This window comes from Syngnathoides biaculeatus, chromosome 16, assembly GCF_019802595.1.
Source record: "Syngnathoides biaculeatus isolate LvHL_M chromosome 16, ASM1980259v1, whole genome shotgun sequence".
NCBI lineage: Eukaryota > Metazoa > Chordata > Actinopteri > Syngnathiformes > Syngnathidae > Syngnathoides > Syngnathoides biaculeatus.
The window spans coordinates 25,100,573-25,125,922 of NC_084655.1; the positions used below are offsets into that span (position 1 = coordinate 25,100,573).

At 56.2% G+C, this 25,350-nt stretch overlaps 4 protein-coding genes across 13 annotated transcripts; all 4 read right to left on the reverse strand.

The window, feature by feature from the left end:
- Nucleotides 1-1,809: 1,809 nt before the first annotated feature.
- On the reverse strand, nt 1,810-6,865 carry LOC133514054 (E3 ubiquitin-protein ligase TRIM39). 2 transcript variants are annotated; one of them, XM_061845315.1, is made up of 14 exons: nt 6,068-6,301; nt 5,747-5,961; nt 5,479-5,632; nt 4,292-4,687; nt 4,113-4,217; nt 3,943-4,038; nt 3,635-3,868; nt 3,383-3,563; nt 3,215-3,313; nt 3,025-3,051; nt 2,918-2,944; nt 2,649-2,824; nt 2,425-2,580; nt 1,810-2,170 (listed from the first exon to the last, which is right to left on the reverse strand). In XM_061845315.1, exons 3-14 carry the CDS (start codon nt 5,599-5,601, stop codon nt 1,985-1,987), a joined length of 1,806 nt encoding a protein of 601 aa, XP_061701299.1. In that variant the 5' UTR covers nt 5,602-5,632; nt 5,747-5,961; nt 6,068-6,301; the 3' UTR covers nt 1,810-1,984. The 2 variants fall into 2 exon arrangements, with proteins under 2 accessions (XP_061701299.1, XP_061701300.1); XM_061845316.1 differs by lacking the exons at nt 5,747-5,961; nt 6,068-6,301 and adding an exon at nt 6,848-6,865.
- A 275-nt stretch (nt 6,866-7,140) lies between these two features.
- utp18 (UTP18 small subunit processome component) lies at nt 7,141-11,342 on the reverse strand. The gene is made up of 13 exons (XM_061845317.1): nt 10,992-11,342; nt 10,713-10,918; nt 10,053-10,148; nt 9,926-9,981; nt 9,744-9,850; nt 9,320-9,445; nt 9,038-9,212; nt 8,881-8,981; nt 8,715-8,805; nt 8,516-8,639; nt 8,277-8,451; nt 8,060-8,202; nt 7,141-7,585 (listed from the first exon to the last, which is right to left on the reverse strand). Exons 1-13 carry the CDS (start codon nt 11,193-11,195, stop codon nt 7,561-7,563), a joined length of 1,629 nt encoding a protein of 542 aa, XP_061701301.1. The 5' UTR covers nt 11,196-11,342; the 3' UTR covers nt 7,141-7,560.
- Nucleotides 11,343-11,439: 97 nt separating this feature from the next.
- LOC133514059 (WAS/WASL-interacting protein family member 2-like) lies at nt 11,440-16,659 on the reverse strand. 6 transcript variants are annotated; one of them, XM_061845329.1, is made up of 7 exons: nt 16,429-16,659; nt 14,727-14,783; nt 14,525-14,651; nt 13,950-14,243; nt 13,748-13,882; nt 13,025-13,126; nt 11,440-12,944 (listed from the first exon to the last, which is right to left on the reverse strand). In XM_061845329.1, the coding sequence occupies exons 2-7, from the start codon at nt 14,763-14,765 to the stop codon at nt 12,904-12,906; spliced, it is 738 nt and encodes a 245-aa protein (XP_061701313.1). In that variant the 5' UTR covers nt 14,766-14,783; nt 16,429-16,659; the 3' UTR covers nt 11,440-12,903. The 6 variants fall into 6 exon arrangements, with proteins under 6 accessions (XP_061701313.1, XP_061701311.1, XP_061701309.1 ...); XM_061845327.1 differs by lacking the exon at nt 16,429-16,659 and adding an exon at nt 16,165-16,331 and having other exon boundaries at nt 11,443-12,944; XM_061845325.1 differs by having other exon boundaries at nt 11,448-12,944; nt 14,525-14,654; nt 16,429-16,657.
- Nucleotides 16,660-17,532: 873 nt separating this feature from the next.
- wnk4b (WNK lysine deficient protein kinase 4b) lies at nt 17,533-25,291 on the reverse strand. Of its 4 annotated transcripts, none has more exons than XM_061845302.1 (24): nt 24,866-25,291; nt 24,487-24,508; nt 24,000-24,308; nt 23,127-23,299; nt 22,836-23,056; nt 22,604-22,761; nt 21,663-21,751; nt 21,370-21,589; nt 21,139-21,291; nt 20,925-21,018; nt 20,755-20,852; nt 20,616-20,680; nt 20,418-20,553; nt 20,235-20,351; nt 19,915-20,016; nt 19,798-19,840; nt 19,375-19,712; nt 19,026-19,056; nt 18,896-18,945; nt 18,779-18,812; nt 18,382-18,709; nt 18,162-18,316; nt 17,745-17,812; nt 17,533-17,672 (listed from the first exon to the last, which is right to left on the reverse strand). In XM_061845302.1, exons 1-24 carry the CDS (start codon nt 24,988-24,990, stop codon nt 17,631-17,633), a joined length of 3,171 nt encoding a protein of 1,056 aa, XP_061701286.1. In that variant the 5' UTR covers nt 24,991-25,291; the 3' UTR covers nt 17,533-17,630. The 4 variants fall into 4 exon arrangements, with proteins under 4 accessions (XP_061701286.1, XP_061701285.1, XP_061701288.1 ...); XM_061845301.1 differs by having other exon boundaries at nt 24,487-24,523; XM_061845304.1 differs by having other exon boundaries at nt 24,487-24,555.
- Nucleotides 25,292-25,350: the final 59 nt, after the last annotated feature.

Here is a 25,350-nt window from a genome sequence, read left to right on the forward strand (position 1 = left end):
ACGTCCGCCCATTTTCTGTGTTAAGGATGTTAACGGCGCAAATAAAGTCAGCCGCTTTATTGCGGTAATACTTGAAGCGGGAATCAAACCCACGCCGCGTGCTCACCAGGATTCGGAATGTGGAGTGAGAATGCGTCGCGCCAATAGAGAAAAGTGACTTCTGCTTGTCTCTACTGGGAGGAAAAAAAAAAAAAAAAAAAAAAAAAACCCAAAACGAACCTTTCACGCGAAGATGCAGCGGTGGGCTTCCATGCGACGGCGACGGCAGCCCACCCGTTTCCCAGCCTTGAGATGCTTCCACAAGTCGAAGCGAGTCCCGCCGTGCTGAATTCAGTTGAGTTGATTGAGCGTCATTTGGAAGGGCGCAAAGCTAGCAATGACGTCCAAGAGGTTGTCTGACCCTGACCTCTCGGACCAGATTGCGTCGAGGCACACGCATTGAAGCTCTCGAAAAGCACGGCGGTCTCGACTATTCCCAAACCAAAGTAGTTTGGACCAGACCTAGATCTGGCCTTGAGACAGAGCTAACTGGGGGACGAGGACCTCTGTCAGAGAAGCAAAAAAAAGAAATGCGGGGCTCCAGGGTTTCCATCCACAAGCTCAACAGTCGCTCACTTAAAGGCGCAAGGTAGCCCGCTTACAGTTTGCCAAAGGGTACTCGGGCGCGCAGAAACCAAATTGTCTGGTCCGCTGAAGCCAAAATGGACCGCTAAATCTGGAGAAGAAGAGGCGCTGCTGCTGTTCACCTGGGAGACAGTGAAGCAGCAGCAGGTTGCGGGGCTGCTTGTCTGCCGCAGGAACTGGACGACTTGTCCGCACACAGGCTCAGATGATAGCCGCCAAAAAGAGGAATCCTCCAAAAACTCCCTTCAGAGCGTTGCGGGGCTGCTTTTCTGCTGCAGGAACTGGATGGCTTGTCCACACAGGGGCTCAGACGACAGCCGCCAAAAACTCCCTTCAGAGCGTCGCGTGTTGACCATCTGACACGACGATGCCCCGAAGCGCACAGCTCACCTTTCGTTTAGTTTTTGCGATTTCTTCTTGTGATTTTTTTTGACTTAATAGGCTTCAAAATTCTGTTTATGAATATTTTTTTTTCTTCATCACAAAGCAAACTGGAGCTAGCTAGCTAGCCAGCCTTAGAAGCGGCTACTTGCTAACTTTCTGGTTTGGACGAAAAAGAACTTTTTCAAAATATGGAATAAAAGGCCGGACGGGCTTAAGCGTGGCCTCCTCCTTTCTGCCGAAGTCCAGAGCGAAACTCCACAAGGGTGCAAATTTGCAATGATTGACATCACGGCAACGCGCCGCAGCTTTCAGGGAAAGTCTGACAACTGAATGGTTGAAGTCGTCATCACCTCCTCACGTTTCCTGATGCTGTGGCCGCGTCATCCGTTGGGCAGAATGGCGTCAAAAGTACGTGCCCGGGCGACCTCCCGCCTCTGCCGGGCGAGATTTGATGGTCAGGCGGGAGCGCCGACGTTGGCTCAATTTTTTTTTAGTCACGTGCTAGCCGGATTTCACTTTTTTGCTCATAAACACTTGTGGGCTGTGTCATTTCTGCCCTATTTTGTGATTTTGATCATCCATCCCAACAGCTGCTTTTTTGGACCAATAACAAATTTATGTCAGTTCATTGTCTGCAAAATCCTATTTAGAATGTCCTGTTTTGGAATAAAGGGATGATATTTTTTCTCTTGAAAAATTCTGGAAATAATTGTTAGTTGCAGTTCTACATTACCTGATCAAAGAGCAATTTTGGATGATTATTTGGGGGCTCTCTTTGGATTCATTTGGGGAAAACAGTACTGGATGATTGTCACGTATTTATTAGTTGAATGGTTTAAAAAAAAAAAGCTCCACCAGATGGCCGTTGACGATGACGGCCGAGTCTCCGGGTCCGCTACGTCCAAGTCTTTGCGCGGCGTGCGGGGGCCGACGGCGAACACGTGGCGGCGTTTTATCGGCGGCCCGAGCGTCAGCGTCAGGAGAGGATGACGAGGGGCACCTCTTTGTCTCCGGTGCCGAGCAGCGGGAACATCTGCTCGGTGAACTCGCCGCAGTGGAAGCTAAACATCTCGGAACCCGACTTGACGTTGTAGAACGACACTTGGCCCGCCTCCACGTCCAGGAACACGCCCACCTGACGCAGCTTGGGCGGAGCTTTCACCTGGCGAGGGAAAAGCCGCAAAGAGTCAAGGCCGCGGGACGGTCGCGACATCCCAACATTTCGCCGGATAGCGAACGCCAAACGTTCCCCGCTACGGACGTCGCAGAGCACAAAAATGTTCTTCTCTTCATTTAATTCGACCGGGACATTCGGACCCAAGCCTCAGGGCGGATTGTACTTTTCTCTCAATATCCCAATCAAGCGGAACCAGGCAGCGAGCCGTCATTTCCCGAAGCGAACGGAGGCGGCGGGACCTTGGTGAGCGGCGGGGCGGTGAGCGCTCGCAGTTGGCTGCCGCTCCACCAGAGGGCGAAATATCCATTGGCGGGGCTCATGTCGAAGAGACCCTTCCTCTGCGCCGACTCGCTGGCCACGCCCAACTTCCAGTCCTTGTTCTCGCCGACCAGGACCTGCGCGCCCACAAACACGCGGTCACGCCGACGCGGCCGCGACAAGACGCGCGCGCGGCGAGACGGACCTCCCAGTAGTGGCGTCCGGTGGCGTAGCCGTCTTTGCCGCTGACGCACGACCACACGTCGAAACGTTGCTGACTGTTGCGGTAAAACTGCAGCTTTTCGCCGCGCTTGACTTGCTTCCTGTCGTCGGAGAGGATGAGGAAGGGGTACGCCGTCACCGGGTTCAAGGTCACGTCCTCTGAACGAGCCAACGACAAGCCGTCAGCTTGCTAATGTTAGCGCATTTCCGAGGAGAGCGGCGACGCCGTGAGTCGTCAAAGGTCGTTCTCACCCGTGTACGCGCGAGCCTTCTTGTGACCTGCGTGACCCCGACACAACACAAACGACCTTTCAGTTGTCGGACGGAATTCGTCTGAAGCGGACCCGTGATGGACTCACCTGACACCGGCTTCAACTTCTTCAGGTCTGAAAGAGAACGAGAAGCCACCGTCAGACTGAGTCCCACAATAAAAAGCCGACATCAACCCTTTCCTTTCCTCAACACACTAAAAGATCGTTCTTAATAATAATAATAATAATTGTCATCTGACGAAGCCATTGGGGAAGGCGCTGCCGGCCGGCAGCCCACCTCTCAGCGCCCACTGGCTCCTCCTCAGGCTGCCGCTACTTCCCGCCAGGCTGAGCACGCTTTCGGCCGCCGTCATCATCGTCTGCTCGCCCGACGACACTGCAACACCAAAAACGGGTCAGCGGGCGGAGCGGAGACGCCGGCCGGCCCCGGCGCCGTACCGCTCACCGGAAGCCACGGACCCTCTGGCGCCGCCGCCGCCGCCGCCCGACCTGGCGTCCTCCAGCTTGTCCCGGATCTCGGCCAGGGCCGCCTTGACCCTGCCCAGGCCGAAGCGGAGGTCCAGGTCCAGGTCCTCCACGTTGACGGGCTGATCCGAGCCCAGCGGCGAGGTGGCCTCCGAGAAGCTCTGAGCGCACAAGGTCGAAAGTCAGCTGAGGCGGACCGCGCGGCGTCGGCGGCCCCGAGCTTTCGTCAGACCTGCAGGAACCCGATGTGGTCTTGACTGACGGCCTGCGCCTCCAGCTGCGCCCGTCTGTCCGTCAGGTGCGCCAGCTCTGACTCCAGGAGGCTCGCTTGCCCCTCCCCCCGGGCCAGGACCGCTCCCATCTGCAGCTCGACTCCGCCCACCACCTGGGCCCGCAGGCGGGCCAGCGAAGCGGCCGCGTCGTCCAGCAGAGTTTCCACTTCGCTGCGCTCTCGTTCGCCGTAAGTCTGACGTTGGCACCTCAGCTCGTTAGCACGTCGGCTTCGGCTCACCGCGTGAGCGGACGAACAAAGACTCCGACCTTGACGCCCTCCAGCTTCCGGTTGAGCTCGGCCAGGATCATCTCCTTGTCCTTGATCCTGTTCAAGATCTGCTGCTCCGTCATCGCCACGTGCTTCTACACACGTGGACACGGCAAGCGATGAGAGGAAACAGGAAGCGAGCGCGCGAGCGCACGCTCGGGCGTGCTACCTGCTTGCTGAGTCGCTCCGTCTGGACTGACACGGTCTTGTGAGTCCTGTGGTCCTCCAGCACGCAGATGGCGCAAATGCAACGCTGACACGTCCGACAGAACACCTGAAGGTGAGCACGCCACAACATCTCGTGTAACCGGGTGGCGTTCCCGCACGTGCGCCGTCACGTCCTCTCACCTCCAGTAGGCGGCGGTGCAGAGCGCAAGTGCGTCCTCGGAGCGCCTGCTGCGGGTCCATGAGCGGATGTTTGGCGTAGAACGGCGTGTTGCGATGCGGCAAGACGTGCTCGTCGCAGTACGCCGCCGTGCACGTGAGGCACGAGCTGACGGCCGGCCGCTTCGCGCCCGTGCACACGTCGCACCACACCGCGTCCTCGCCGGGCGCCGATGCGAACGGGTTGCCGCCGTTGGCCGGCGCCGCGGACGCGGCGGCGCCGTAGCGAGAAGCTTTGTAATTCTCAGTGATGACGGCGAAAACTTTGTTGATGCTCAGTTGAGGGCGCTCGTCAAATGCGTGTTTGCACAGCGGACACGTGCAACTTGCGGTCGACGCCCAGTAGCCGCCGATGCACGCCTGAAAAGTAGGCGCCACGCACGCACTTATCCCGAGAATGATGTGACTCAAGGATGCTACGCTAACATGCTAGCAAAGCAAACGTGTGACTCTGATCCGAAGCTAGCTTGCTAACTAAGCCAGCCCCGCTCCCAAAACGTGCTGGTCCCACCATGAGCACCAATGTTCCAGTGGAATATCATCTATAAAATCTAAATGTTATTCAAAACAAGTCATAATAACAGTCACAAAATGTTTCTTTCGGCTTGTGCCTTTAGGGGTCGCCACAGCGTGTCATCTGAGATGAACGCACACGTAGGTGTTTGGCACAATTTTTACGCCGGATGCCCTTCCTGACGCAACCCTTCTCAGGGAGTGGAGGCCCCAGTGGGATACGAACCCACAACCCCTGGTTTATCAAACCAGTGCTCTAACCACTGAGCTACAGGGCCTAATAACAGTCACAAAATATTTCATCCAAAAATATACCAAAACTCGACGTTTCAAAACCGGAAACCAATGTAACTCTTACCTACCTGTCTGACCCCCAACATAGCCCAAGAGGGACCCCTCATACGAAACTTAGGAGGCAATCAACTTAGCAGCCATGTTGTTACAGGTAAGCATGCTAACCGGTCATGTGACCCACTGATGCCGGGCTGCTATGGTGCAAAATATGCATGTTCCACGCTCCTGCTAAGCTAAAGCACCCTGAACAAAGAGTCATACAAAAACCTTATGCTCGACAAGTTTTAAGTATTACGAAAAACAAAAAGTTTGGCAGCTAAGGAACGCGTGACGTTGACACGCACCTGACAGAAGTTGTGGCCGCACGGTGTCGAGACGGGGTCCGTGAAGAGGTCCAGACAGATTGAGCAGGTGAGTTCCTGCTCTGCAAACAGATCGGGCGGCGCCGCCGCCGCCGCCGCCGCCATCTTGACAACTCGACGTCAAGGTTTGGCTTAGCTGAGGAGGAAAAAAAAAAAAAACAGGTGACTCGGGAAGTGGGGGGAGAGACAAACAGGTGAAACAGGAAGTGGCTCAAAGGCGACGCCCAATTCCAAGAAACTGGTGTCTTACTTCCTGTCACCTGGCCGTCAATTTGGACAATTCGTGGGCGGAACCACAAATTGACACGCGCACGCCATTGCCTTGCCGCGACCGGTCTGCCCGCTGATGACGTCATTTGGGAGGGCGTTGAGGAGCCCCCTTCCGTCAATCAATCCAGAAGGCTTCCCGATGACCTTTCACCTTTTTACTTTGCCGCCCCCTGCTGCTGCGGTGTCACAATCCGACTATGAAAATACACGGCGAGAGTTGAGTTTGCCGCTGCCATTTATGCCGACTACCGAGAAGAGAACCAAGAACAAAAGACGTTCAATGAGGCTAACAGGAAACTACCGCGACGTGAGGTCTTCCCCAGCACTCCAAAATAAACTTCTGCAAGTCGCTCCGATCGCTCAGACAAAAAAAAAGTAAAAGCATCCGTTCAGCTGCTCCTTTCCAAATAAAAGCACGGCTCACTTCTCCCATCCGCCAGCCAGTCTGACTTTTTCTTTTGTTCGCTCACCAACTTTGAAAGACGACTTTTTTTTGTTTCTTTTTCAGCACGCTTTTTGTTTTCCTTTGAGGCGAGGAAAGACAGCGGAACCGGAAGCACTATTCTCTCTTGTCCGTGCACTTCCTCCCTCACAAGTGTCAAGTCTGTCTTGTTTTTTTTGTCCACGAGCCGCTAGCCGCCGTGTTTTCTCCTGAAAAGCGGCCAAAGTGGGCATTCTGCTCCTTCGTTTCCCCCAAAAGGAGTGCTCTGGTTCACAACAAGTATTCACGCTCGGGCGTTTTTGCGACGACCAGCGTTCACTTCACTGGAGTAGGGTTGTTGCTTTCAAAATAAAACTCACTACCTGGCGTTCGTTCTCACGCGTTCCTTTCAATCTCAAAATCACATTACTGTACATTTTCGATTGACTTTCATTCCCGCATAAAAGTACTCTCCCCCCCCCCCCCCCCCCAAGCATAAAAGCTCCTCCACCCGCAGTCACCCTCAATTGTCGTCATCAGGGTTTCGGGTCGGAGCTTATTTCAAAATAAAGCGAGGACGAAGCACAGATTGGACGGTTTGACACGGGGGGAGTGAAAACCATCCCGAGGTCGGAAAGTCCACTGAAAAAGTTTTCTTACCTGCTTCTTCTCGTCAGCCCGCGTTTCTGCTCAGCCTGAAACGCAGGTTCGGCTGTGACGTCGGCGGGGCGGGGCGGGGCCTCGCCAAAGCGGCCGGGCCGCATGTTTGCCACCACGTTGATGGCGACGCGCGCATTCCGCTCAAAGAGGATCCTTTTCAAAAGCGAGGAAAGCAGAGTGAAAAAAGGCGAGACGGCGACGGCGTGGCTGGACCTCGCACGGCTGCCCCCCCCCCCCCCAAAAAATCACTTGAGCACCTCATCTATAACTTCAAAGAAAAAGAAACTGCAAAGTTGGAGCGCTCTTCTTTATTTTCCACACACGTTGGCCATCCATCCGTCCATTTTCTGAGGTGGGGTCGCAGGGCGGCAGTCATTTTAGTCGAGCCGCCCGTTGTTCCATTTCCTCAGCCACACAAAAATAAAAAATACAAATTTTAAAATGCGCGAGAGAGTCACTTCGACCCCAGCGGGTTCGCTTCAAGAGACAAGACGCTGGCGCAGTGTCGACGGGCAAACACAGGATGTACGTCATGTGTACATTTCCCGTACGTGTACACGGATCCGACTTCATTTGGTTGCGCGCTAAACGGCTAACCCTCACAGTCAAAAGCAAACATCGGGAAAACCTAGAAATGACAGGAACCTTTATAACATGATTATGAATACAAAACAAATGTCCAGACTTTGGACATCTTCATCATCTCCTCATCTTCAAAAGCTCTTGTAGTGCAGCAGCCTGCGAACACACACGCGCACACGTTTGCTCAAAGGCATTTCCATTCATTTTCAGCCTTTGGGACAGTCACAACGGCTTCCAAAAATCCATACGTCGTCGCCGACATTTTCAACTTTGAAAATATGGAGAAGTACAACATTGCAGATTTTCTTTCTCAGGATAAAGAAGCAGCTTCGCGCCGCTTTGTGAGGCAAAGGCCTTAAAAAAAAAAAAAAAAAAAAAAAAACGCCCCGATATGTATTTGACGCGTGATGGAGTTCATCTTTTCAGAAGTTCAATTTTGCTCTACTGATGTTTTTTCCTTATCGTCGTGATGACGTTTTGTATCGGTCGGCCATGTTACTAAAGACTATTTCTCAGTCGACAACGGCCATGAAAAAATCCGCAAAATGATTTCTGTACTCTATTATGAATGAGTTTTGATGTCCGCGAATTGTGTTTTTTGAGAGCCGCGCTGCTGATTGGCTGTCTGACCTGAAGAGGGGGGCGTGTCCCTTGTTGTTGGCCAATGAGAAGAAACCGCTGTGTGGCGAGAAGTCCAGACAGGAAGCTTGATAGACAAACTTCCTCTTGGACGTGGGAAAGTTGGAGAAGACGCTCAGGCTGGGCACGTGGACCTGATGACATCATCGTGGCCAATCATCATCATGGTCATCGTCATCGTCATCGTTCACGATCGTCGTCCCCTCACCAGTCTGACGGCCTCGTTTTGGTGTCGCGAGGCGATGGCCAGGATCTCCGCGCTGGGGTTAAAGGTCAGCGCGGTGACGGGGGTCAGCAGGTTCATGATGGCCTTGAGAGGTTTGGGATCGGCCGAGTTAAGACACTCCTCCTGCGAGTACACATTGACCACGCCCGCCTGCGAGCTGAAACGGAAAATTAACGACGCGACGCCACACGCTAAATGCAGCGACGCGATAAAAGCCCTACCCGCACGCCAGGTAGCGGCCGTCGGGCGACGCCGCGATGGCCGTGGCGCCCACGCAGCCGTCGTCGGCGAACTTCCTGACGCAGCGACTGCTGCGCACGTCCCACACGTACACCTCGCCGTCCTCTGCGCCGCAACGTCATTATCGGCCGGCGCGGAGCCGCATTGCGATGAGGTCACCGAGCGGCCAGATCAACTCACCCGAGTTGGCGAAGACTTTGGTGCCGTCGGCGCCGACGGCCACGCCCGCCACCTCGCCGTTCATCTTCACGCTGCCGACCACCTCCTTGGTCTGAAGGGCACGCAAACGCGCGTTTGAGTCAAACGTGGGCGGGCGACGTTGCCGTCGCTGACGAGAAGCGCCCACCTTGAGCGTGAGCGTGTGCAGGCGTCCTCGACTCCCCGTCAGCAACAGAGCGCCCCCTCCGGGGCACACGCAGAACTCCTTCACGTGGTCCTCGTGCAGCCCTGAACACACGCACGTGAGCGCGACGGCCGGCGGCGCGACCGTCGCGTACGCGTACCTCTGACGTGTTGCACGGGCTCGACGCGTCCTTCCATCATGTCGTACACGTAGAACATTTTGTTCTTCAGGCCGGTGGCGATGACGGCGTCGCCGTGGCAACTGAAGCTGGCTTTGTGGACGGGGAAGCGGTCCAGGTGCACGCTCTGGATCTTGGCGTTGATTTTACCGTCCACCTGCGGGGCGGAGGGACACGCTTCCCGTCAGCCGCCCGTGTCGCGACCGCCCGCCGGCTCCAAAGGATTTCCGGGCGTAAGCGTTCGGGGCGTCGCCGCCGACTGACCTGGAAGATGGACAGCGAGCAGTCCAGGCCGGCCGTCAGCAGCACCTGAGCCGACGGGTGGAAGCGCACCGACGTCAGGCCGTCGGAAGACGGCCGCGCGGCGTTGGCGTGGAGACACCGCTTCATCTAGTGCACGGCAACCGCAGGGCGTCAAGGCTCGCGTCGCCGTGACGACCGACGACGTCAACGTAACGGGTCACGAGCGCGTCGATGTCGTCACGACGACGAGCGCGTCAAATTGCGCTCACCGCGGCATTTCGCCGTCGACTTGAGCAAAAGCGGGCATGGTTGTCATGACAACCACACGCCGTCGCGAGCGATGCCTCGTCGCCGGGACAAGCGCTTTGGAAACGGCGACCCTCACCGGGCTCCGTCGACGTCTGGCGCCCAAAGACGACGCCCGCGCGCATGCGCAAACACTGACCCTGAGGATGCCGCTGGACAAAACGTCCGAAGACGCCACAAAGTTTCCCGTCCTCCGCAGAAGGTCGTCGTCGTCATCTTCCTCCTCCGCGTCGTCGTCATCCTCATCTACGCACACGCACACGAGCAAGCGTGTCAACTTTTAGCTTTCAAGTCAAAGGTTTTGGATTGTTTTGTTTTCACCTTGTGTCAACTTCCCGCCGGCCCAGGTTGGAACTCCGCCCATCGACTTCTGGAACCTGCGGCGCAAATGCGCGTGAGCGTGCCCGGAGTGTGCGCACGTGACAATTATAGATTTGCGAGTACTGACTGGTCTCTCATCCTTTGCTGAAGTTTTTTCTTGCTCATGTTGGACTCGGCGTCTCCTCGCATCAGATCGCTACGGAAACGATGCTTCATGTCCACTCTGTAATTACAATTTGCCACCATTGAAGGAAACGTGAAACGCGTCGTCATAATTGCTCTTTGAAGAACTACGATTCAATAGCTTTCTCGTTTGGGGCAAACCTGTCGCTTCCAAATGACTGACGACGTCGGACGTGGCGCTATAAATATATCCACCGTTACTGGCCCACGGTCAGTGTTTTTATACATGTATCTATATCTCCATCATTTTTTTCCCCCATCCGGCCCACGTTTCTCCGCCCGTGCTCGCGAGAAAAAAAAAGCAAACGGCAGCTCCGAATGAGCGCGCCGACGCAAGGGGCAGAAGTTGAGAAATGTTACGCGGACTGCGGTTGAATCCAAGCGCCGACCCGTCCACTAAACCCAGTCCGACTTTTAGCTGGACCGCAGTGAACTCGCGGCGGCACATTTTCGCGCTTCTTGCGCTTTGTTTCACTCGACAGGCAGCGAAAAGCAAAAGTGCAAACTGTCACCCACGCGTGACAGCTCCAGATTGACCCTGGAACAGACCTTTCCCGTGTCCACTATGGGGCGCGCGTGCGCGTACCCACGTGCACACACTTACTCTTCATCCTTTTCGTCATCTTCGTCAATCCAAGCAGCTGCTCGTTTGATTGGCGGAGGAGCGAAGGGAGCTTGTGTCTCGTCGTCTGATTGGAGCAAAATGTCTTTGGCCTTTTCTTTGATTGGCCTTCCTCCTCCTCCTTCTTCTTCTTCTTCGTGTGGCAGCGCCGTCGCCTCATCATCATCCTCCTCCTCCTCCTCGTCGTCCTAAAAATCACACGCGCACGCCCTCGAAAATGATTTTTCATATTCACGTGTGGCTGCCGCGTGACGGCGTTACCTGCAGAGGCGCGTGCACGTCGCCAAAGACGAGCTCCTCCAGCTCTCGCAAGGCAGGCTCGTGCGCGCGCAACACCGCCAAACTGTCGACGTTCCTCCGGCGCGCGCGCGCCTCTTCCGCCGGCAACGAGCGCGCGGTTCTCCTCTTCCCGGCCGGCATGTTCGAGTCCACGGACGAGTCCCGCGACGCCCGATCGTCTGGCATGCTCGAGTCCCGCGACGCCCGATCGTCTGGCTGCTAGCGCACGTTGGGAACTTGGCTTCCGGGACTTCTCCCGGAAAAGGAAGTGAGCCTCAAGGCTGGCGCGCCGAATTGAGTCTGCCCCCCCGTGTTCGAAGGTGGAAACGCTTCCCTCGCCTACAACGACAAGTGACGAAAAGCTTTGAGCGTCAATTTATGAGTCTGCAGTCGCGATTATTGCGATTTTTGTTTGTTTGGTCCCCATCCATTGTCTGAACTACCTCTTCTGGGCCCGGTCAGGAGGGGTGTGCACGAAAAATAATGGACCGAGTCGATCTTGTGAGTGGAATCGTCAAACAACTTTATTGATTTTGCTCGCTTTGAAAATGACAAAGAGAGGATGACATCGTTTATGAACCACAGCGAACGGGCTTTCATCATTTACTCGACTGCTTCTTGTTTGAATTATCACGAATACAGCTTGATGTCACATGGCCACAGGAAATACCGAGCAAATCAAATCCCGCTCGGTAAAAAATGACCTTTCAGGGTCAATCTGAAAACGCACGCCACAAAGAAACACGGAGAGGACGACAAATCAAGCAACTCTCCACTTCTCGTCCAGCCCGCTGAAATTCTTCCAGAAAGTTCCGGGTCGCCGCATCAGCCTAGCGACGCGACCGCGTTAGCTCGGCCCGGTGACGCCGACGTGTTGCTCTAGCGAGTTTAGCGAAACAACAGAATGACATTACGCTAGTGATGTGACATTAGCACAGCAATTTGACAACGCTAGCCGAGTACGGCGCATTAGTCTAGCGACATGCTGAGGTTAGCCTAATGTGGGCCGTTCATTGTGCTGCGCGATGGATCGTATGAAGAAACTATCCGGAGCACGACGGGCGTCACTATTTTGCGTGTACGAGGCCACGAGGCTTGTTTATTATTGCACCGAAACGCTTGCTGATGGCCTCGTCTGCCTTTCCGTCTTTTAAAATTGTTGTAGTACTTTTGATTCAAGAATTTTCTCAGTTTAAAACCTCAAGCTAAACCTTTTGCTACGTGTATGTTTTTTTCGAAAGTACTTCATTTATGTTTTATGTGTTGGTCGCACTGCAAAATGGGTAAATTAGCCGGATTTGTTGCAATTATCAAAATAAGTGCAAATGGTGATGCTTCAGCCAAGCTATCATTGAAATTTCATGGAAAATCTGTTGAGAAACAAAAAGGTTATGACATTTTGAAGATCCTAATTAAGCTTTACCAATACCATAATCAGCTCATATTCCCAATCTTTAAATGGCCATAACTTTTATGTTACTTGAGATCATTTAAGTCATATTTGAAAATGTTTTCAAAGCTCTTTCCAATGTTGGCAATTTCATGAGTTTTTTTGGTTCCACACCTACTTAATGTGACTTTGGCCTAACGATGTGACAATTTGAGTTGAGTAAAATGACACGAGCGTAGGCGATGCCGCCGCGTTCACGTGACGAGGTTTTAACGTTAGCCTAGCAAGTGACACGGTTGAGCAGTTAGCGGTGTGACAATGTTAGCCTAGCGAGGGCACGACATGAACGCATAATGTGTTGAAAAGGCGAGTCCGAGCAGTCACGTGACGCGCCGTCGCCGAGGCTCCGGCCGCCCAGGAGGAGGAAGAAGCCGGCGAAGCGTCTCATCCGATCGGCGACTTCCCTTCGATGGTCTTTCCCGCGGGGAGGACGAGATGTCGTCTTCACCGGCCCACCGGGGGCAAAGGGGGGGCCCCTCGCACGGCTGCAACAAGCACAAAACGGTTGGCTGCGTTCACCGCGCTGCACACGCGCTGTAACGTTTATTCGTCTTGTCTTTGGGACCTGAGTAGGCCTTGCTGGGGTAGATCTTGGCAACGTGTCGATACTCGTCCGGAGGAGGGAAGTCGTCCAGCGGATGGAACAAATATTTGGACTCAAAGTCGTCTGCGGACACAAAACAACAACAAACTTTCACGCGACCCCCAAAACAACAAGCCCGACTTCTCGTATTAGTCACACGAGGCAAGATGGCGACGGGTGCGGACGCTAAAGTCACCCACGGCCGACAGGACCGTCTTTTGGAGTCCCCTCGTTCATAGAAAATTTGTAACATCCGGAACAAGGGACGCCGGCCGGCTCTAGCGAGGTGACGAAAGCGGTCCGGTCCTACGACCCCCCCGACCGACTCGAGCCGCCCCCCCGCACCGGCACTTCCGCGTCCCATTCAGCACCGAAAGCCGTCCGTCCCGGACTGGGCTTCGAATGGACCAGTGACTCCTCCTCCTATCCTTCTGCGTAGGCTCCAGGAAAATGTAAGCAGGAGGAAATGTAGATTCAGATGACAGAGTTATGAATTAATACCCCTACGTGTATGTATACGCAATCGATCGCAATTAATTCCATGAATATACGGGCCCAGTTCTGGTCCTGAAGAGCAATGTTGTGAGTGCAAGCAATGCACATCTGTGAGAAGATGTGACAAACTGGGGACGCTGCCGTCCCCCCCAAAAAACAAAAAAACCATCTTGACAAATAACTCAAAATAAATGAATTGTAACCACTCACCGGCCAGACAAGGAATGATGGAGGAGGCCAGTCCACGGCGGAGAGGGGGCGGAGGCGGGGGGGGAGGTTTACCCCTGACGGGGGGCTCAGACGACTGGGAGGGGCACGGAGGAGGGGGCGGGGCCTCTCTGCCGGCTGCGAGAACAGGAGCAAGTCAGGTGAAAGGTCGCCGGTCACGGGATGAAGACGAAAGGCTTCTCACCTGGGGGGGGCGTCGGCCTGCGGGCGGGAGAGGCGGGCGGAGGGGGCGGGGCGGGACCTCTGGTAGGCGGGTGGGCTCCCGGCGACGGCGAGGCCCCCTTGCTCCCGGGGGAGGCACGTCGCTGCAGAAGCTCCAGCGGGAGGGGCTCGTTTCGGTCGCGAGCTGCCGGCGGGGAGGGGGCCTGGCCTCGGCGACTCTGACGCGGAGGAGGGGGCGAGGGCGGGCTCGGAACGTCGTCGCGGTGATGATTGGGCGGGGGGCGGGGCAACGGCGCTCCACCGGCCGCGCAATCTTCTACGAACGAGAGAGGTTATGACATGCACTTGGGAACAGAAAGAATACAAAACTTGGTGTTACAAAACACGGAAAAACGTCGCTCCGAAAACGCGCTTTGTCCGGCGATGGGGGTTGACCGATCGCCATCGGCCTCGCAAGTCTTAACAATGTGGATTACATTTCATTTCATACAAACCCCCAAGATAGGACCTGGGACACACCCCCTGGTCTCCAATCAGACAGCAAGTAGTACAAGATAGGGAGTGTCAATGACAAGCCCAACGTGTTCAGTTTCTTACTCTTGTGCGGCGCCCCCTGGTGGAGGTACTGGTACAGGCGGAAGTAGGGGTGATCTGTGCCTCGGCTGAGGTCCGGGAGCAGGTGGGCGGGGCCACCTTCGACTTCCTCCGGGCTCTGCCGGTTGGCCTGCTGAGGGGCGGGGTCACGACGTCACCCAAATCATCATCGCGTTTGCGTATTTTGTGAGTACTTTGCGTGTACCTGAGCGAAGGGCGGCGGCGGCGGCGGCGGGAGGGACATCCTGCTGCTGTCACTCACCTGAGGACACGTCACAAAAGCCGTCGTGAGTTTTTCGGGTTCGTTAGCTTACCTTCAAGTTCCTTTAGCTTGACCTCACCCGCTATATGCGGAACGTCACGCGTGACCCCAAAAATGTGTTTGCAGAATTGCTGCGTATAGTGTAGCAGACGGGGACGACGACATGACCTTGATTCAAGATCAATAAAAACGCACATTTTTAGGGGCGCTTCTTCCTTTCTTTGGCTGGTCCCGTTAGGGGTCGCCACAGAAATATTGTAGTCATTAACGTGACACTGAGAGCACATTGACACGGCCCTCTTCGCCATTCCCCGGAAATCAGAGGAAGCGCTTTGACCCGTTTTGCCCTTTGCGTTCGTAGAATGCACTGACATCAGCGTGAACAAACATTTTTCTTTCTTTCTGATTCCCCCGCGGCAGCTTAGCCCCAACTAGCGGTCAGGCTTACCTGTTTTTTCACGTTAAGTTTTGAGCAGAAAGACAAAAGAAAAGCACAAAGGCTACAACTGAATGTGGAGAAAGGGAAGAGAAGTGGAGGACGGGTTGGCGGCCTGGACGTGAAAAGAGTCAAAGACGGAGAGATGAGGCTGAAACTTGAAATGGAGAGTCTTATGGATCATGTGATTAGCGGCCATGCCCCACAGGTACGATGTGACCTCGAGTTGAAAGAGAAACTGGAAGGAATGAGATGAAGACAGACGGGGGGGGCATCGAGGATCAGCCTTGGGCACCTTCCTGTTTGCGGCGGTGATGAGGTCAGACTGGAATTGCTGTCGTTAGAAAGGTGGAGACGTGGACCGGAAAGGAGGGGAATGAACATGAGAAGACGTGTGCAAGAATGGGAGAGGGACGAGTGACAACTTGAAATACCGGAAGTAAACAAACGATTGGAGGAAGGCGTCATGTGGTCACCACACAGAGGCGTCTCTGCTAGGACGAAGGGCAAAGGCCAGAAGACACCACCAACGGATGAGAGACGGTGGCGGTGAACAGACGACGGACGGAGCAAATGAGCGCGTCGGAGGGACGGCCAAGGGTTAAAGGTTCGAGAAGGCGGACTCGGACCCTTCACGCACGACAGGGGAGGCTGACCGAGACGGAGATGCCGGGGGCAAGGCGACGAGAGAGAAGGTGGATGCAGGCTCGTGTTCAGGGAGGAAGACGCGGGATGACCGGCTGTGGCCACCTCTAACGGGACAAGCCCGAAGCAAATCAACAAGAGTGGCTGGAATCGGCAGCCTTCGGCGGTCGCCGAGCCGCTCCACTCAAATTAGGCCCGATTGGAACACGCAGAGCAAGACGTGGACTGCATGCACGTGCTTGTAAATGCCGCGAAATCCGTTTTGTTTCCATTTGGAGCAGCTAGCAAGCCAAACCTGACCTGAAAAGTCTTGAGTGCGGTCGTTATGGCTCAGCTCCCTTTGAAACGTGTCGGAAGCGGCCAACGTTAGCAGTGAGCAAGCAAGCGAGCTAGCTCGCGCGCGCAATCTTTCGCGCGCGCCCCCCAGCACGCCAGCGGGTGCGCCGTCCCGCGGTCCGGACCACCCGACCCACCTGTGCGCGAGTGCTTGACCCGTGTGCGCATGCTCAGCGGCGAGCGGCGAGCGATTAGCCTTTCGCCTTTAGCCTGTTCGTCCTCACTCGCCTCCGCGTTCTTGGGATTCCCACGCTGCGTCTAGGCAGGACGCGCCCTGCTCCAATATCATTGGTTCCGTCACACGCGCCGCTGTTCCGTGATTGGCTGGTGTTTCCCGGTAGACGAGCCTCGACTGCTTCCAGACGGGAAAAGAAGTTTGTGACGTCGTGAGAGAGGACACGAGGGCAGTGTCTGTTACAGTTGGAAAATGATGAGAGGCTGCGGCGACCCCTGACGGGACAAGTTGAAAGAAGAAGAAGAAGAAGAAGAACTCTCCTCTTCCGCCTGAGTCGCCTCCCAGCGCCATCCCGTGATGAGGATTCCCACGCAGGTTCTGGGCAGGACGCGCCCAACTCCAACGTGATTGGCTCCTGCTTCGAGGGGCGGGTTTGTAACGGTTTTGCCTCAAGTTTAGGGTTAGGTTTAGGTTTTAGGGGGGGCGAGGGGCGATATCAGAGGAGTCAGGATGAGGGTGACGGTGAGGACGAGGCTGTTGCGCTGCGTGGAAATCACACGAGCACCGGAAAATGTAAGTGCCACATTTCTCTCGTCTGGAATCAGTAGGGGGCGTTCTACCGGCATGCAGTAGCCAATCAGAGTTGAGCAGGGCGTGTCCTGCCGCCAAACAGCGTGACTGTCCTCAACACAATGAAAGACCCCCAACCCCCCCCCCTCCCCAAATTGTAAAATGACGGTCACACCGTGATGATGGGGGGGGGGGCTCACTTCGGAGTTTCCTCCTTCCGGGAGTACAAGATGACGACAAACTGATGGCGAGGAATAAAGAGTGCGCCCACACCCGCAGTTGTACAAAGAAAACTTTATTTACAGCCAGCGAGCATCAGACGAGACTTTTTTAAGCGCGTTTTGGCTCCGGCGTCTTCCCAAGCCTACAAGGAGAACTCAGAAGAGGTTCTTTGTCCTTGGACATTTTTTGTGGACCTCACCTTCGTCGGCAATAACACTTTTGCTAACAAAGCTCACGTCTTTATGAGGTCAACGCGAGAAAATTCCGTGATCCGAAAGGCCCCCGAGACGTCGAGTGTTTCGATGATGCTGTTTGAAGTCGTTTCCAGTTTTTGGTTGAAAGCCTTTCAACTCCGCCCATCAGAGCTGGAAGCCGCTGGCGTTCTCACGAAGGGTTAGCATCGATAGCTAGCTTGGCTTCGATCAGCCGCTCGCTGAAGGAGAATCTTCCAGAGTCGAAAGCGTCATCGCGTTTCTTCTTCTTCAACGCTCAGGTTGGTGTCTGGCTGCAAGGTCAAAGGTCACGTCAAGAAAGCAAACCACAGGAGAAGAGGAAGAAGAAGAAGAACGCGACTCACCACATACGTGTGTCCCGGCACAAACGACACCCTGCTGGGCCTCTCCAAAGAGCGCCTTCTCATGATCCCTGGCACACATGCGCGGGGGGGGGATAAATAAAGCCAAAAGGGACCATTTTTACTTTCAGGGAACACAAATTTGTCGTTCCTTACAGGACAATTGATAGAAGTGGTGAGGCCCACGCGGGGGGGGGGGGGGGGTACATTGAAATTGAAATTGTACTTCAGGCTGGAAACAAAGTACAAAGACGCCGGACTTGCGTTGTGACTTCTGACGAGGTCAGGCTAAATCCGGCTCGCCTCAAAGGTTAAACGCACGTTGCAGCTATTTTGCGCCCATCTCCACTTCGCTCGTTAAAAATAGATGATGTTGTGGTGTGACTTGTGTGCGCATCGCGGCGCGGTTTTCGTCCTGACCTGCCGGCGGCGGCACGTCGGGCCTGTGGAGGCGACGGTTCAACATGGCGGCGGGGGCCACCGCGCCGAGGGGCGAGCCTTTGCCCATCCTTTGGCACAGCTCGTCCATCTCTCGCTTCTGATTGGCCTGTAAGCGCCGCACCTCCAGCAGGTGTCTGGGACGGGGCGGGGGCGGGGTTAAAAGAGCACTGTTTCCACGGCAACCGTCCGTCCGCCTCACCTTTCCCGGATCTCCTTCAGCTCGTCGCACGCGTCGTCGTCGTCGTCCTCCGAGTCGTCGGACGTGGCGTAAGAGCGGCTCCGCGACTGCCCGCCGGACGTCCCCTCCCACGCGCCGCCCATCAGTTTGCGGCCGCTCCTCTTCCTTCGCTCCTCCGGCCGTCCTCCCGCGTCGTCGTCGCAACTGCTCACCGATCGGCTCCCTTCCTCGGAGACGCTCTCGGAGCTCTCCGATTGGCTCGCCTGAGACGGGGGCGGGGAGCGCGCCGTCTGCGGTTCCGAGTTCGTCACTTGGAAACGACCCACGGTTCGGGTGGGCGGAGTCACCGCTGAAACGGCATAGATGACTAGCCAATAAGATCACTTTTAGCTCTTTTATCATAAGTGTGCGCCATTACCGTCACGTGTGGCCGGCGGTCCGGTCGACGGCGCCTGCGTCAGAAAGAGATCACGCGTGATTCACGAGCGCCGTGTTCGCATTACCTTTAGCATTAGCATCAAAGTGAGCACATTACTTGCAGGTGTGGAAGAGGCGGAGCCAGCAGGGACGGGGGCGAGGCAGAACCTGTGCACGTGACAAAAGCGACAGAGAGCACGATGGGATGCCGCCGGATGTGACGTCTTCGGATGCGATGTCACACTCACCGTGAGGGGGGAGGCTTGGGGGGTACTTAAGCTGAAAAAGAAAATGAAATCCATCACCAGCCCGACGGCAGCCCCGTGAACGTCTGCCTCGTGGAAGGAGCTAGCTTCCGGCGTACTGGACGGAGCTTGCTCAGTTGGGTCTTTTAACGAGGGGGTGCGCTCGGGGAGCCCACCTATGTGTAGGATGTGCCCGCCCGAGACGAGCGCCGCGTCAAGGAAATGCAGCGGACTCAGCGACGGCCAGGCGTTCGCCCGCCTTTGACGCCGCGAACGGGGAGTGCCACTGACTAGCGACCGGTTCAGGGTGTAGTCCGCCGGGTAAGGGCGAGAGGGCGATTCGGGGACTCACCTGTGCCGGACCGAAGGGGACCTCGTCCTGATGGGCGGCCCCTGTCCCGACGGGCGAAGGCGCCCGGACGGAGGCGTGGCCCAATCCCGGTGACGCGGGAGGCAAGGAGGTGCGGACGGGGGGCCGGTAGCTGCCGTGCGTGGGCAGCAAGGAGTGCGCCATGCTCACGGCTAACGACATCACGTTGGCCAGAGAGAAGAGGGGTTGGTCGGGAGGTGGCCACTGGGACAGGACGCCCACGAGGGGGGGGTGCGGGGGAGCCAAGGGCGGCCATTGAGGAGGGGCGGCGTAGGGAGGGTACGCCGGGTACTGAGCAGCTGGTGGGGCCGAGGGGGGGCCTGAGGGAAGACGAACTCGGCCTCAACATCCTCCGCCGCTTCTGGGAGGACCGAGTCTGACGTGTCACTCGTGCGTGAGTCTTACCATTGAGCGGCGTCCTGGACAAGCGCTCGGCCGCCATCTTGGTCTGTCGTGCGACACGGTGATGTCGTCAGGCGTGACTTCCCGGTTAGGGAACCATGCGAGCGTGTTGAGGCGCACCTGCTTCTGTTGCATCATCATGGACTCCGCCCGACTGATGATGTCATACATGCGCAGGACGAATCCCGTTCGCTCGCTCGCCAGGATGAAGTCTCTGTGCAACTGTCTCACACAGCAGGTACAAAAACGTCCTTGCTGAATTGGATTTTTCAGGTACAGTATTACTTTTGAACGTAATCGTATCGCGTACGGGATACTGTTTCCTTTCAAAGTTCACAAGTGATGGATGACACCAGGCAAGGAAGACCTTTTTTTTTTTTTTTTGATTTACTTTTGGTACTCGAGTACCGAAGGCATCGTATCAGTACTGGGTAACCCACCATGACGGAGGCGATGTCTTCGGGGTTGTCTCCGTCCAGGTCAAACTTGAACGTCACCATCTTGCCGTCATGAGTGATCAGCTGACATTCCACCACGCGGTCGGCCATGTCGGACACCTGCGCGCACGTCCACGCGTCAACGCAAAGGCCCAACCCAACCGCGCGGTCGAGGTTCTCGCTCACCCCCGTGAGCCTCAGCTGCGCCCTCATTTTCCTCCTCAGCTTCCTGTCAGGATGGCGCTCCGTCACCTCCCGGTAGCTCTTGTCCGATTGGCCGTCGTTCCCGTCGCTCAAACCCGACGTCACGTCAGATGCGCAGCTGCGACAGCCGAGCGCTCGTCAAGCTCCGCCTGCGTGCGTGCGTGCGTGTGTGCGTTTTACCTGTCGGCAGGTGAGGAGACCCCGTGTCTCGCTTGCGCGGGCTCGTGTTGCAACACCGCCAGGCTCTGACCGCAAAACGTTACACTGATGTAGCGCCTACCGTAGCCCCGCCCCTGAGGCAGCCCCGCCCCCTACTCACCCTCGGGTACCGCAGGACAGGAAACGGCGGAGCCTTAGACAGCCGGGCCCCGGGGTGCAAAGCCACGGGAGGGGGCGGGGCCTCCGACAGGCGCGTCGCTGCCACGACCGCCACGAAAACGCGTCAACGTCGGCGGATTCAATGTCCGATCGGGAAATTCCAAAGCTAACCTGTAGCGGCCAAAGTTTGGCTCCCGTCGGCGGATGACGTCGACGCGGCAGGGGACGGCGCTCGTAGCCGAGGCGCGGCGCTAGCTTCGGAGTTCTGATGGAAACATCAGCATTAATATCGATACGCAGAGCTAAACGCTCACCGCACACAAACTCAAAGCTAAAGACAACCTGCAGGTGAGACTTTCGCGTCGGCGACTGAGCCCGAACGTACCCCCCCCCGCCGATGGCACTGTTCAATCTCCCGGGCGGCCTCTTCGGCCATCTGGCGCCGTTTGAGCCGCCGCCGCTTGACGGCGGTGACGCCGTCTCGGATGGCCGCCGCCACCAGCTTGCAGTCGCCCTCGGAGACGAAGCCCAGCACCACCTGGCGGGAGACGCCCCCCCCCCCCGTGAGTTTCGGGAGTTTGTGTAAGAGAGTCACGTGTCGGTGACGCGGCCCCACCATCTCCTGGGCGACCACCTCGGGCACGTCGTTGTGGAGCTCGTAGAGGAACTCGATGGCGTTGTTGTCTTTGTACTTTCCGTGAAGCCTCTTCGGGCCGTCCATCCTCAACCACAGCATGAGCGCCGACTTGCTGCCGTCGTCGTCCTCTGCCGGCTCCACGTGAATGCCCAGCTCAGCCTGGAAGAAGCGCCGGTCCAGGAGGTCCTGAACTGTGAACCTGGGCCAGGGGTCGGGAGGGCTTCAGGGGTGAACCAGAGACGCCGGCGGTGCCGCAATCGCACGGGCGCTACCTCTCGCTGCTGTCGGTGCGGATGCATCCCTCGATGATGTCCTTCAGCTCGGGAACTGTGACCTTGGATAAACTGTCCGGCTTGATTCCCTGTAATAGGGCGAGAGTGAGACGGGCGGGAGATAAGCAGGACACGCGGCGCCAAGGCTGCCCTCTTGTCACCGATTTATTTAGAATTTCGGGGCGCAGCCGAGGTGTTAAGGGGGTCCGGTTTGGTGGCCTCGGGATTGCATCGCTGCTCTTTGCGGACGATGTGGTCCTTTTGGCTTCATCGAGCCGCGATCTCCGGATGTGACGCGGCTGGGATTAGAATCAGCACCTCTGACCAATCTGAGACCGTGGCGTGCCCTCTCCGGGTCCGGCGATGAGATCCTGCCCCAGGCGGAGGACTTGAAGTATCTCGGGGTCTTGTTCGCAAGTGAGGGAAGATAGACGGGCGGCTCGGCGCAGCGTCTGCAGCGATGCGGACTTTGTGCTCGGCCGTTGAAGGCCGAAGAAGGAGCTCGGTGGAAAGGTGAAGCTCTCCGTTTTACCGGTTGATCTTCGTCCTGACCGTCACCAATGAACAACAAGATCCACAAAGGTCCGAATTGAGTTTCCTCTGCAGTGTGTGCGGGCTTTCCCTCGGAGAACGGGAACAGAAGAGCTTCGGTCATCTCAGTGTCGAGCCGCTGCTCCTCCGCATCGAAAGGACCCAGATGAGGTGGCTGGGGCATCTGATCCGGAGGAGATGTGACGGGCAAAAAAGGGACGCGGTGCCAAACGCTTACTTGGAAGTGGAACCAAAAAAACTCAATCCGAGCGAGACGCGACCGAGACTAACGTGACCCGCAAGCGAGACGGGCGACATATGAGCGAGAGAAGCGTGAGACGCAAGCGAGAGCGGCATCAGATGCGAGTGAGATGATGGTGAGACTCGACCCACGCAGAAGCGCTACTTACGCTGGTGACCTTGCGGTAAATCTGAGCGGCGTTTTCACACTCGGAGTACGGATACTCGGACGTGGCCATCTCCAGGATGCACATCCCGAAGGCGTACACGTCCACCGCCTCGTCGTACTTCTCCTCGTACATCTCGGGAGCCATGAACTCCGGGGTCCCTGAACGCACCGCCAGACACAAGCGGGATGACGCCGCGGCGCCGCCACGCGGCGTCATCCCGCGTCGACCTTACCGATGACGCTCTTGGCGAAGGAGGCCTTCTTGAGGGTGGCCAGGCCGAGGTCTCCGATCTTGACGGAGCCCGAGGGTCCCGTGATGAACACGTTGTCACACTTGAGGTCGCGGTGCAGGATAGGAGGGCTGCGCGAGTGCAGGAAGTGAAGGCCTTTGAGGATCTGGAAGCTCCAACGCTGAAGCAGTTTCAGCTTCATGGGACGGAATCTGCGAAGGTAACTTAAAAAGGGGGGGGGGGGGGCGGAGTCAGCGGGGCGGGGGGGACGAGCGCCGGGGGCGGCGGACTCACGTCTTGAGCGTCCCCGACGTCATGAGCTCGGTCACCAGGACCGTGCACTTGCGACCGTTCGGCCCCGACTTCCACGAGTCGAAAAAACGAACGATATTTGGGTGCTGGAGCCCCTTGAGCATCTCCACCTCCTCTCCGAAACGCTGGCGCTCGGCGCGGGTCAGCCGCTGGGTCTGATGGAGCAAAACCGTCGCGTTCACGCTTTTGCAGTTTCGTCATATTCACTGATGCTAACATGCTAACCGCGCACGGGAACTTTTGAACACCTCGATTGCGCAAACTGCTCGCTGCTGGCAAGATCAACGTCAGAACAGAAGACGGCAAAATAAACGGCACGAACAAACGGCGTTTATCCAGCCATCTTCTGAGCTGCTCATCCTCACAAGGGTTAAAAAAGCCTATACCGGGTGTCGTCGAGCAGGAGGTGGGGGGCACCCTGAGACGGTCGCCGGCCAATCGCGGGGCACATGCAAACGAACAGGCATTCGCACCCACAGTCGCACCAAAGGGGGGTTGTCCAATGAATGCAAGCATCTTTTTGGGATGCGGGAGGAAAGCAAAATGCCCACCCGGGCACGGGATCGAACCCTGGCATTTGATCCACGAGTAGAAAGTCTCGAGGTTTTTTGGTTTCGCATGCGCGTGTGCTGATATCGACGTCAGCCGGCTATCGTCTCCGATCAGTTGATGCGAAAATTGCTGAGTCATCGCAAGCGCTTTATCTTACGCGCACACACGCGTAAAAGCCGGCTCGGTGAGGTGTGTGCTGGCGTCAATAGCGTCAGCCAATCGGAGCGCAGGAGGTGAAGGTCGTGACCTTGACTCCATCCCGACTGCTGCTGCTTTGTGTGCAGGTAAATGCGTGTGCGCTACCTGCAGCTCGCACCAGGCCACCTCCACGGTGGTCTCGGTGTCGAGGCCCTTGTAGACGTTCTTGAAGGATCCTCGTCCGATCTCGATGTCGAACTTGAGGAAGCGCCCGTCCGGCGAGGACGCCACGGCCTCGGTGGCGGCCTCGTCCGCTTCCGACCCCGAGGACGGCGCCGGGGCCCCCGTCTCCTCGCCCGAGTCCGAGCCGCTCCCCCCGTAGGAAGGGTCCTCCGCGAGGCTCCCGGAAAGAGCCGTCGGCGCCGCTCGGTCCTCGGCCGTTTCGCCGTCGTACTCCATGAGGTCCCGTCGCCGCTGCGGTCCGGTCAGAAGGTGAACGCCGAGAAGAGGAAATCAGCAGCAGTCGACAGTGGATGTAGGAAGTGACCAGTAGAAGAAGATGAAGAAGAAGAAGAAGAAGCTGTGAGGCACCCAGCGTGAAATCTTCTCTATCAGCTGCAAACAGATGACAGAAGCTCCTCCCAGCTCATACCTGGAATGCCAAACTTGTTTTCCTTTTTTTGAGAAGACTTTCAAAATTGAGCTTCACTTATTTTCTTGTCTTCATATTTGGATTTCAAAGAACAACGTATGGACGTCACAAAACGATTCTAATCATCTCCAGAATGTGAAAGAAAAATCAATGAAACGGATCCGGGGTAACCTCGCCACATTGATGACACATATCACTTTTCAAAGTTGTCGTTTATTCAACAACAACACGCTGCCAATTTTCTGCCTCCAGCCATTTGGAGAGCCTTTGCACTGGACCATTCACTCGCTCCAGTGGCCATTTAAAGTGCTCCGAAATGCTGGAAAAATCTGCATCAACTGTGACTTTGGAGCAAAAATGTCAACTGGCCGTCTCTTACCTTTTTGTGCTCAACATGGACGCCGTACTTGGCCGGCTCCAACTTCTCGCGTGTCGTTTACGTAGCTGATTCGGATTCTGGTTCCCTGAGACAGGAAACAGCTGCGATTTTCTCTTTTGAACCATTTTTGACGCTTAAAACTAAACTTGCGAATTAAGTCGGTTTGAGTTCACTTCACTGGCGCCTCGTGGCAACTCGTACCGCCAATCTTCAGATTTGTGCTCACAAGTCAAAGCACAAATCAACAGAATCAGAATCAGTTTTATTGGCCAAGCGTGGCAGTCGCGGCGCTGCCCTGGTGCGAAATTCACAAGAAAGAACAAGAGACAAACATTTCTCTTTCTAGGAACTGAGAACCTCTCAATAGTCACAGAAGTCGTCATCAGGTAGGAGATAAGAGTGTGTCAACGTCCCGCATCGTGTGACGCTTATACACAGTACGCAGCTCACACGGCAAAAAAAAAAAAAAAATGTCAGGTGACTCG